This window comes from Brassica napus, chromosome A9 (assembly GCF_020379485.1).
Source record: "Brassica napus cultivar Da-Ae chromosome A9, Da-Ae, whole genome shotgun sequence".
NCBI lineage: Eukaryota > Viridiplantae > Streptophyta > Magnoliopsida > Brassicales > Brassicaceae > Brassica > Brassica napus.
Window position 1 is genome coordinate 23,920,015 of NC_063442.1, and position 12,051 is coordinate 23,932,065.

The 12,051-nt window shown below is 39.3% G+C and overlaps 2 protein-coding genes across 3 annotated transcripts; one reads left to right on the forward strand and one right to left on the reverse strand.

Annotated features, from left to right (window-relative positions):
- The first annotated feature begins 613 nt into the window (after nt 1-613).
- On the forward strand, nt 614-2,488 carry LOC106367047 (probable arabinosyltransferase ARAD1). Its single transcript, XM_013806735.3, has 3 exons — nt 614-1,294; nt 1,407-1,654; nt 1,737-2,488. The coding sequence occupies exons 1-3, from the start codon at nt 679-681 to the stop codon at nt 2,286-2,288; spliced, it is 1,416 nt and encodes a 471-aa protein (XP_013662189.2). The 5' UTR covers nt 614-678; the 3' UTR covers nt 2,289-2,488.
- A 1,725-nt stretch (nt 2,489-4,213) lies between these two features.
- LOC106367048 (putative 1-phosphatidylinositol-3-phosphate 5-kinase FAB1D) lies at nt 4,214-10,979 on the reverse strand. Of its 2 annotated transcripts, none has more exons than XM_048738986.1 (13): nt 10,782-10,979; nt 10,086-10,255; nt 9,973-10,006; nt 9,291-9,893; nt 9,049-9,193; nt 8,608-8,952; nt 7,681-8,406; nt 7,207-7,541; nt 6,798-6,924; nt 6,507-6,662; nt 5,140-6,399; nt 4,755-5,024; nt 4,214-4,645 (listed from the first exon to the last, which is right to left on the reverse strand). In XM_048738986.1, the coding sequence occupies exons 2-13, from the start codon at nt 10,129-10,131 to the stop codon at nt 4,376-4,378; spliced, it is 4,317 nt and encodes a 1,438-aa protein (XP_048594943.1). In that variant the 5' UTR covers nt 10,132-10,255; nt 10,782-10,979; the 3' UTR covers nt 4,214-4,375. The 2 variants fall into 2 exon arrangements, with proteins under 2 accessions (XP_048594943.1, XP_048594944.1); XM_048738987.1 differs by having other exon boundaries at nt 10,086-10,258; nt 10,782-10,963.
- Nucleotides 10,980-12,051: the final 1,072 nt, after the last annotated feature.

A 12,051-nucleotide genomic window follows, 5' to 3' on the forward strand; every position in this document is an offset into this window, starting at 1 on the left:
TAACTCTCAGACGAGACTAGAAAACAACAGAAACAAGAAAACAGAACTCACCAATAGGTGGGTACTACAGAGTGTTCTCCTTACACCTGACAGGAGAAAGTGCTTGCAACCCAAGCTTGAAAGCTATGAGGAGGACACCTCCTCTAACAACAAGTTCCTCAGCCATCTCAGACCTCACAAAGCCACATATGATCGGGTTAAACCATTTAAAAGTCGAGTGATTATTTTTAAACAAATTATACAACGTAAGTTATGTTTTTTATATAATTACTGGTATATGTTTTTTCAATATTTCAATTGCACAGGTCTTGTACTACTATATACAAAATTAATCAAATGTCTATTTTTTTTTTACAACACAATCAAATGTCTATATCTCATAATCAAAAATATTGAACTCAAAGATACAATAAATAATACTCCATAGTTTCATAAAAAATGCCACTTTGATATTTTTCACACAAATTTAAAAAATAATTAAAATACATTAAATTTTTTATTAATTACACATATTTAACCAATAGTATTTGAGATAAATAAAATTATTTATTAAATCAATGTATTTGTAATTAATTTTAAACTGAAAGTTGCAGATGATATTTTTTTTTGTAACATGAAAAAAATGCTAAAGCTATAGTTAATAGGAAGCAAATCAGAGATCTAAAGAGCTCCGATCCGATGGTTCCTAAGATGACATCAATGGCGGTCGCTAGACCTCTCTGCTCACACTCTTGCTTGTTCCTCGCCTTTTCACTCGTCTCCATCGTCTCGCTTCTCTTCTTCTCAAACTCCTTACTATCCGACCCAAATCTAAGGATCTCGCGCGGTACCGTCGAAACGGGCATCAATGTCTTCGTAGCTGAGCTTCCGAGATCCCTAAACTACGGTCTCCTCGACAAGTACTGGTCCTCTCCTCCAGATTCACGCATACCCAGCGACCCTGACCACCCGACCCGGAAACCCAATCCACCCAAACCCGGTAAATACCCGGAGAACCCTCTGATCAAGCAGTACAGTGCAGAGTACTGGATCATGGGAGACCTCGAGACTCCACCCGAGAAACGAATCGGATCTTTCGCCAAAAGGGTTTTCAGAGAATCCGAAGCTGATGTAGTGTTCGTGCCCTTCTTCGCCACGCTAAGCGCGGAGATGGAGCTTGGGAATGGCAAAGGCTCCTTCAGGAAGAGATCTGGAAACGAAGATTATCAGAGGCAGAGGCAAGTTCTTGACTTTTTGAACAAGACTCAAGCTTGGAAGCGATCCGGTGGACGTGATCACGTTTTCGTCCTAACCGGTACCAAATCTTCTTACAAAAAAACAATAGATCTGATAGACTTAGAATCTTAAATCTGTTGGATGTAATGTATTTGTTCAGGTTAGTTAAATGTTGAAGCCTTCTTTGGCAGACCCTGTTGCAATGTGGCATGTCCGCGATGAGATTGCTCTCTCTATTCTTCTTGTCGTGGATTTTGGAGGATGGTTCAGGCTAGATTCTAAGTCTAGTAGCTTCCCTGAGAGGATTGAGCATACCCAAGTCTCTGTCATTAAGGATGTGATTGTTCCATACACGCATCTTCTTCCTAGGCTTGATTTGTCTCGCAACCAGAGACGGCACAGTCTTCTTTATTTCAAAGGTGCTAAGCACAGACATCGGGTAACTTACTTTTATCTCAATCATTATATGTCTTCATAGCAAATGGTCAGTGGTAATTTTGTGTATATGTTCACCTTGACAGGGTGGGTTGATTAGAAAAAAGCTATGGGACTTGCTGGTGGATGAACACGACATCGTCATGGAAGAAGGTTTCCCCAATGCAACTGGAAGAGAACAGTCGATAAGAGGGATGAGAAACTCAGAGTTCTGCTTGCATCCAGCAGGTGACACTCCCACTTCATGCCGTCTCTTTGACGCCATTCAAAGCCTATGCATCCCTGTGATTGTCAGCGACAACATAGAGCTCCCCTTTGAAGGAATTCTAGATTACTCAGAATTCTCGGTCTTTGTCTCTGTAAGTGATGCGTTAACACCTAAATGGTTGGCTAATCATCTCAGAAGCTTCTCCGACAGAGACAAGGAATCATTTCGAAGTAGAATGGCAAAGGTGCAGTCAGTTTTTGTGTATGATAATGGTCGAGCAGATGGGATTGGACCGATCCAACCTGATGGTGCGGTCAATCACATATGGAAGAAGGTACAGCAGAAGGTGCCAATGGTGAAGGAAGCTGTCATTAGGGAGAGGAGAAAACCAGTTGGTACTTCTGTTCCTCTTCGCTGCCAATGTATCTGAATTATCGAACCAAACCCCCCACCCCCTCCCCCAAAAGATTTGTTTTTTTCGTTTTGTTTTTGTTCACGAACATTGTTGTGTCATAGTATAAAATACTATACCAGTGATTTTGACAAACAAACATTTTCTTTTGTATAATTATCCTGAGGATTTGTTGCTTGCTACAGACTGATTGTGAATCATACAAAAATTTGCTCTTAGGACTTTTAGCTATCGACTGGTTAAGTTACATGGAATAATTATTTCAAAAAGACATTCAACAGATTTTAAACTTCCGAAATAATCAATTTTTTTTTTCATTCTTATAACAAAAACAATACTTATACAAATCTCAACTGACACTTGTTTTCTTAGCACAGACTTCCACATGCTTTTTTTTTTTTTGATGAAATTTTTAATTTATTGATCATCGCAAAAAGAATATATATACAAGGGTATTTTTAAGACTGCAGTTTTAAAAAAAAATATACTAACTGAAAGAATATACTGAAAACAGGTTAAGGCATATGAGCCGTAAACCAACGTTGCATCAGCCCCTGCAGTTTCGGTTTCAAGTAGTACTTCGTTGACATTATGCAGCTTCTCATTGTTTTGTCGATGATGCGACCCAACTGGTCCACAGACTTTGCAGTGCTGTTATGCCGTCGATCATTCCTCTCCCTCCAAACTGAGTATATAGTGACCTGCAGAACCAGTCGCAGCAAGATGAAAGTGATGCGATCATACCTCCGTGTGAGCAAGATCGAAACTGTGATATCCCAGTCCAGGTCTGGCTCATCTCCAAACAAATTACCCACAACTTTCAGCCACAACGTGTAGGTATAGGGACATGCGAAAAACAAATGCTCCCTGGTCTCATCCGGTTCACCACAAAACAAGCAACATTGTGGTTGGCCCCATTTACTAGTTCGATGGCCTGTAGCCAGTCTGTCACGGAAAGCTAGCCAGGTAATGAAAGCGTAGCGGGGAACTCCTTGCGAGAACCACACAAGCTTACTCCATTGCAGATTTTCCTTACGCTGTCTGATCTGGTGCCAAGTACTCGAGGCGATGAACCTATCCCCATAATCATCAGGTCCATTTTTCCACAAAGCCCCATCAGCAGCCTCAGCATTTAGTTCGATGGGAAACTGGTGAATCGCATGTACCAGTTGCTGTAATTGTTGATCCCGACAGGCCCGAAACCTCCAATCTCCATCTCTATACACATCACAAATTCTTGCGTTTCTCCCTATGCCAAGCTTTTGCGTTCCAATCTCCCCAGTAATCTCTATCAGTCTTCCTGCAGGGTGCCAGAGATCCGACCAAAACCTCACTGACTGACCATTCCCTATGTCCATACGGATGAACTGCTTTGCTAGGTTCCTATACTTCAGAATCTTACGCCAAACCCATGACCCTAGTCCAGTGTCCCTCACATCCCATAAAGTCTCTCCACGAAGGAGATATTGTTTCACCCAAGATCCCCACAGCGAGCTAGAGTGGGCAGAGAGTCGCCAGATAAGCTTTAGGATGCAGACTGTACTCACTTCCTGAACCCGTCTCAGACCCAAGCCACCTTCTTCGAATGGACAGCAGACATCAGCCCAAGCAACCTTTGCCATAGAAGTGTTATTTGGGGAGCCGCTCCATAAGAATGCTGAGCACATACTCTCAATATCATCAATGCAGGCTTGTGGGAGACAAAACGCTGCACACCAGAAGTTGGTGATACTTGCAATAACCGACTTGATTAGTTGCAATCTTCCCGCATACGAGAGTGCCTTACTTGTCCAGGAGAGAAATCTAGCTCTTATTTTGGTGATTAGAGGCTCATAGTCTTGCTTCGACATAATCTTCCACATGCTTGAATCTCCCTTTGGATAAATGTAATGGAGAAAAAGGGAACAGAGACAATCCAAACACGAACATCCACCCCCAGAAACTTTGCTAAAAACTGCACAATAACAGGGTGAATAACAACTGGACCTGTCTCTATTTACAATATCAAATGAAAGAATCATAAAAACGAGTTTTGATTTTGAGTATTATAATCAAATAATAATAATAATAATAATAGCTTCATGTTTTTTTTTGGTTTTTGTTCTTCAAGAGTCGCTCTCCTTGGATTGAACACACCATTGGTCAGGGACGCATAAGAAATGAGTCTTCATGAATTTCCTGAACCTCGTCTTGTAGTCAATAGGGCTGATCACTGTCGGCTGCACGTTCTTTGGAACCACCAAAGACGATTTCACCCACGTCTCTAACTGCTTGTCCCATGTGTATTGCCTCAAGTAGTCTATTATCCCACACACTAGCTCATGACTCTCATCATCTACTCCAACCAGCAATGAGTAGTCCATCACGTTTATACTCTGCAGATTTTGTTCACATTTATAAATAAGTTGATTGCTGTGTAGCACAAATATATACTGAACATATATATGTGTCATGAGAGAGAGAGAGAGAAAAAGAAGAACTCACGGTCAGGAAGGCTGTGTCGTTGTAAACCGCTCTTTGCAGATTTTGCTTTGATGTCTTGCTAACGTAAAGAGGGGATTTGTTCATGTCGTTGACGAAGTTCTGATCCAACAGAACATCTTCCGCGCCATTAGCAGAAGTAGCCGTAAACCGAGCGTGTAGAGCGCCTTTGAGATCGTATTGGCGAGTAATTTTTCTGCCAAAACTGAGATTCTCCATTACCATCAGGTCGTGCCTTATCTCTTTACCGCTCTTTGGCTGCCTTACAGTTACCTGTAAAAATAGCAATCGAAGCTCCTTCAAAATAAAGTCCTATCCGTTTCTTTACCGATTTAGGCAAAATGCTAATGGTAGAATGGTCAAGAGATGATTCTAAAGACATTATTACCTGATAGATCCCAAGAACTTTGGCAAGACAAGTCTGGTTGCCTAGATCATACGAGTCCTTCATGTACTTGAAATATTCCGGAGCAAACGTCACAAATGATTCGTACTCTGTCTTCTTGATCTCTTTTACAATGAACCTATCATCCAAAGTCTTAGCGAACACTGATTTGCTCTTCCCGCCCTTGGCATCCCACGGCTTACAACGGCTAAGCGAAGCAATATAGTCAAGCTCTGAGGAGCAACAACGCTTTCTGAGGTCACGGAAATCATCTGCATATAGGCACACAATAGAGTATTTGGGTTTTCCCACTGATTTGAGTGACCCAAAAGTAACAAGGACCTCTGGAGGTGGTATTTCCAACCGACTCGTACTCTCACTCGCGAAACGAGAAACCTCACGGTCAACAGTTTGCTTAGAATCTTGATCTTTATCCAGGAACCCTTCGAGTGATCCATGAATGCACCTTGAAAGAGGCAATCTGTTATCAGCATTGCTCAGATGGGCAAGCGCGCAAGCTATTAGGCTCGAGACCTCGTCTTCATAGTCTGACACGATAAAATCTTCATCCCTCAATGAGATCCGCAGACGAGAACCTTCCTCAGTGATTATTTGGTTCACCGCATGCAGGTTATCTTGGGTGAAACTGTTAACATACTCAAATTTCAACAAGTATTCCTTCTCCACATCGACAATAGGCTTTGATCGTAGATCTTCAAATGGCAACCAGAACCACTCATCCCAGCCTAAGATGTGTGGCCCATTAGAGGCAGCAACCTTCCCATCCGGTGGATCTCCACTATCTGGAATTAATTCTTGTTCATTGGCTGAATGGATATTAACAGCCAAGTGAGTGTAAAAATGATCGTTGATGGGAGAGGTTGTATCAGGCCCGGGGCTGGACAGAGTTTGCAATTCATTATCTTCAGATTCTTCCATCTCCCCAACAGATGCACCCACAATTGGAATTTCCTTGTCTTCAACAAGTGGTTCGTCCATGCCTTCATTGCTACCAGAATCAGAAACTTTGTCCTTATTTTCATATCTTGTCAATCCAGCCTCAAGATTGGTCTCTACACCTTCATTTATCTTCTTCTCACCACTTGAAGGTAGCAAACGATTAGATAAAACCAGTGACTGCAATCGGTAGTTCCAGGTGAGAGCTTGGAACAAAAGTTCCCACCTCATGCGGTTTAAGCGGAGCAGTTTGTGGGAAACATCATCCATGGTTTTAGCATTCTCAAAAGACATCTTGATGTTTTCCTATTTTTAGCCAATAATGCCCAAGAAATGGATGAAAAGGTATTAGTAAGCTTCTGTCATGAACTACAAAGATATTGTATACTGAATGCAATTGTTGCAATGCTAACCTGAAATAGGCGGCGCTCGTGATTCAGTAACTCGTCGACGTTTGACAACAATTTTAGTGCACACTGGTAGCTGAGATCTGAATTTGTGAACTGTGATCTTAGTCTCTTCAGAAAACTAGTAGCGTCCTCGAACAAGGAGATACCTTTAGTGAATACCTGAACAGGTAAACAGAAACAATCAGCAAAAATCATTGTGCAATTAAAGGCCAGCCCTCGCCCCAAGCAAGAGATAATCTTTGTTGCTAACACAATGCATATGAATATACCAGGTGCAGAAGAAAATAAACTTACTCCATGGAATTCTTTTTCAAGCCAACCCACTTTTATAAAAATGCTTGGCTCCAGCATCATGGGTGGCAGAGACACTGTGTAAGATGTGACTTGGGAGTAACTGAGCATAGCAACCATGGAGCCTAACCTGCAGGTTGTTAACATGTCGTAAGATTTATCATATATTACTAGAGACAATAACGGCTCTCAAACCATCATCCATGTTTTTTACGTCTCAACACTAGAACCAAGGGACCTTCAAGAGAACTAACTACGCCTTAAAACAAGAAAAGTAGGTATAAACTAACCTAGAATATGTGAATGCGAATATTTCGGAAGCCCATATAAATAGAGTAACTCAAAACTTTACTTTAGTACTTGATTAGAATATGTGAAGCTCCAGGTTGAGCAAAATAGAGCAAAAACATACCCAAAGAAGTGAAGAAAGTCCTTGTCCAAAGAGTGGCCGCAGCTACACAATCTATTCAGAAAAGTTGGCTGAGTAAAGCTGAGCTCCAGGAATTTTCCAAATGACAAGCTACGAGCAGCAGTCGATATCAGCACTCGTTTGGTAGATTTCCGGGTCCCATTCTTTGTCTTACACTTTCCACAACGACTCCACATCCAGATTTTTCCTTTTGCCTCACCAGGCAAACATTTTGGCACAGAAATTCGCTTGATTTGGATTGTTAGTTGCTTGTTTTGATGAGCATAATAGTAAAGATGTGCTTCCGGAGTTTCACCGCACGTTCGGCACTGGCTTCTCTGCACCATAAACAGTTGCCTTAAAAAACTTGCCATAAATGTTGTAAAGCTTATTAACATAAGGAACACAGATTAACCTTGACAAAAGAACAAAACAGCATTTAAAAAAAAAGAAAATGACAAAGAACAAGAGTAAAACCTGAATGAACATATCTCGCAGGAATCTATCCAAGCGAACATCAAAGTGCTTGTAAAACTTTATGTGCGAAAAATGACTTTGGTCACACATCATCCCATTGAAAGCATTCCTCTTTGACACTAACACCAATATACTCTGAGATTCCAAGGTGGTCTCAATATCATTCTCAGTTGGCGACCTCTCTCCATCATCTGAATTCGTGTTTACCGGGAGCCCAGGGTCAAGTAACAAAGGTCTTTCATCCTTTTCTGTAGCATCTTCGGCAGATTCCCTTATCGAATCTGTATCCACAGTAACTGGAACTGATTCCGGATTTTCAACTAAGCCAAAATATTTACTTAGCTTGGCGGATAAAGAGGAAAACCCAGTAAAAATAACTGGATTATATGGCTCGTGAGAGAAGACATGATCTCCACCAGAATCCCAGTTTTCAGCTTTCTCACCATCTGATTCCCCATTTATCTGAATAGATCGTTCATCGAATCCATTAGAAAAGGGAATATCAATTGCTTCAAGTGAAGATTTTCCAGGAGAAGGAGATAGTGGAACTTTTTCTGTTTCCATAACACATGATGTAGCTTCCTTTGGAAAGATGGTTGAGAACATTGTTTGCCGATCAGCAAGGAAGGAAGCCTCCAAGATTAGATGATATGCAAGGTTAAATGAATCTTGTACTACTTCTTTGACCTTTTTCAACCTTTCACTGTGGCTTCCTTTAAGTAAAATCTGTCACATACCACAATGTCAAAATCAGATAATCAGGGGTACACTGCAAGAAAGTCCAAGGTGAATGTCACAATTTCAAATTTTGAAAGATTTGATGTTTTATCCAGTGGAAACTAGGCAGTTATATGATGTATTGATGTGTTACTCAAGTAATGATACCATCAACGACTTATCATAATCCAATATCAATCAAGCACTCACCGTGCAGCCAAGGCGGGTAGGACAACCTTCTAAGAACATCAGCGTTTTAGTTGGCTTCTTCTCAGCTTCGCCCACAGCATTATGCTCCTCCACAATTTTCTCAATGCGAAAGGAATCACAGTGCTTTAACGTCTGACTAGACAGAGATTCCAATGGAATGATTGGTGAACCTATGCATCGAGAAATTCGCTGTAAACGGTGGAGCTTCATGTCAAGCACCAGAGTGACCTTTTGTTCATTAATAGACAATTGGATATCACGCGAAACAGATTTTTCCACCAGCATGATGTCAGGCTTCAACGCGGTTATGATATCAACAACAGGCTTCACATAAACATCTTTGTCCTGTTGGCAAAAACCAAACAAAAAGAAATCAGATATTACCAAATGAAAGCTTTCAAAATGGTGAATTGGTGATCGCCAAGTTACTGTGCTCCCCACCTTATCCATTGACTGGAGAGAAGAAAAGCCACTTAATGGCTGGCCCAGTACTCCTTCGACTAACATTATTCTAGGATGCTCATACTTGGTAGGCATTTGTTTAAGAGCAGCATGTTTTTTGAAAACAAGGCCTTTAAAAACTTCACTGCAGAGATGAACAATCCATTAGGAGAGTACGGTAGAGGGAAATGGAATAAAAAACATATGCAACGTATAGGCAATCAATGGGTAACTTGTAATACCTTTCATTGCAAGAACCAGTTGCTATGCATTTCACTTTGATGTACTCAGCCGGATCAACTGGTTTGCCATCAATATCTGGCTTTAATAGTGAAGCAGCCTCCCAGCATAGCCTAGCAACTATCTCACTCCAACTTTCACCTTCTTCCATTGAAAACCCAGCCGACTGAATAAGCTGACTCACAATGAAGTTAAACTTTGAGTTTGCCACCGCAAGCATTGCTCTTCTATTTTCTTCATTGAACTTTCTCTGGTTACTACTGCCATCTTTAGATTCCCCTAAAGAAGATGATCCCCTTCTACAACAGTCATCACCATCAGCAGCATCTTCTAGTTCATCTTCTGGGTCTAGTGGCTCCGGGGGTTCCCAAATAGGGGGGGCATCCATTTCAGCACCATCATCTTCACGATCAGATAGGAATTGAACACCTTCAACACCGTTGTCTTTAGATTTTTCACCCAAAATATAAATGTCTCTCTGGATGTCACTGGGCATGCTCTTGGACTTGCGCTCTAAGGTATATTGGCGATCGACCTTCTTATCCTTTAGGGGGGAGTCCACATCTTCTTGACTACCATGGCTTGAACACTCATCTTCATTACCCCTGACATAGACAGAACAAAGTATATATCAATAATCTTTGATTAATCAAAATCCTAGCAACATGTATGTACCAGCCTTACCTTTCATAAGAGTTTCCATCAACAGAACACTCGCCTAGCAAAACAAAATCATCAAACCATATGGTTAGATAAACACTGTCACATGATTCAGCACAGAACAACAAGAAACATACCAGAGAGAGAGCGTTCACTGTCCGATAAGGAGTTAGTGGTCGTCATCAATGGAGTCAGTCTCTAACCAAGGTCGATGTAAATGTAAATCTCAGAGGATATTTGTGATCATTCTCCGTTGTACTGACCAAAGATCTGAGTGAAAACTACAAACACGTTTCCACGCAGCCACCTACTTGCAAAAAAAAAAAAGAAAAAAGAAAGACGCGTGAATTAGCATCTACGCCACTAATAAATCTGATAAGTAGAAAAGGAAAAATAATCAGACCGACGGAGATTTATGAGATCGAGCATGCCCGAAATAAATAAATAAATAAATAGAAAAAGGAGAGAAACAATCAGCGAAGATCTAGAGATTTACGCCAATTAATAAAAAAAAACAAAATCAATTTCAGATTTCGAATTCCTGTGAACAACTGTTCTGCCGAATTAATGAAGAAGAGGAAATCAAGCAATCCACGAACCGGATTCACCAGATTTCAAAGTTAAGATCTGTGGATTTATTATAAAAATCCGTTCAGATTTCGAATTTCTGAGAATCATTTTTCGTTATTTCAAACACGAACTCGCCGGAACGAGTCAAATCGAACACTGAGATCAAATTTCAGTTCAATAAAACTGATAATCTTCACAGAATCAACGAACGAAGATCATCCGCTGCTAAAGTACAAGAAAAAGCCAGAAAAGAATGGACTCACCAGAGTTTTCCAGAAATATGATGAGCTTGAGCTTGACGAAATTGTAGATTCTTTTGTGCCTTCAAGAGTATAACAAAGCCAGAGAAGTTGGTGGATTTGGTCTCTTCTTCCTCGAAATGAAAGGAGTCCACGAAGAGTTGTCTTAGACGGTGGAGAGAATGAATGAATGGAGACGAAGCTTGAAGAAGCGATGGCAGAATATTTCATTTATATTCCACTTTTACCAGTGGGCTCCACTTCTATTTCCATTTTTTTTCTTTTCTCATTTCTTTACAAAATAATAAGACCAGTTTTTACAGCTACGAAATAATACCTTTTTCTTTTTTGACATTTTCTTACTACTTTCTGGTCTTAACCACTTATATATATTTTTTGTACATTTTTAACTGCAAAAACCAAAATCAAATATAAATTTACTGTTATTTGTGGAAATTTCATTTGTTATATTCAAAACTCTACAATATTAAATCAATTAGATGCTTGTTATATTCTAGTATGGTTATAACTAACATATAAAAAATATGAGATGTTCTGTCGGATTTGATTTTTTTTGAGTTTGAAGCTTTTTCCGAGTGTTTTGCATTTCACAACTACAACATGTGGCATATAATGATATAAATACATTCATTTCATTGCTATGAGTAATAGTAAAATTCAGAAGCGTGCACAATTTTTTTTTAGAAATTGATTAAAATACTTATGTTTGATTAAAGACCAAAAGCCTATCTAAAATGATGCCTAGTTTAAGCTTTCAAACAAGTGATAGAATTCAAATTACAGAAAAAATATAGATAGAGTTTACCTCAATAAAGGGAAGATTCGTAGAAAATGATATTCTTATATATCTATTATTTAGAATAATAATACTATTACTTGTCAAATATACATTCTACCAAATATATTTTAACATTTGAGTTTAAGGTTTTAAAATTATTATTTGGGTTTTATTGTTTAGGGTGTGTGTTGGTTTATAAATTTCTAGAAATGTGTTAGAAATTATTTTAAACATTTATAAATAATTTAAGAGAGTTAAGATAATATTTTATCATAAATCTAAGGTATTTATGAAAATGATTATCTTTTACGGGTAAATTTGAAAAATAATATCAAACTTGTAGTAAAACTGAAATTCTCTGTTTTCCATTTTTGTTGATTGATTTAGTGACTTTATTCCACAGTAATTTATTTTTGTTTATAAATAAACATTTACTTGTTAGGTAATTTTTTACACAATTTTCCATACTATTTTATGTGGATATCTAAAAAGAAA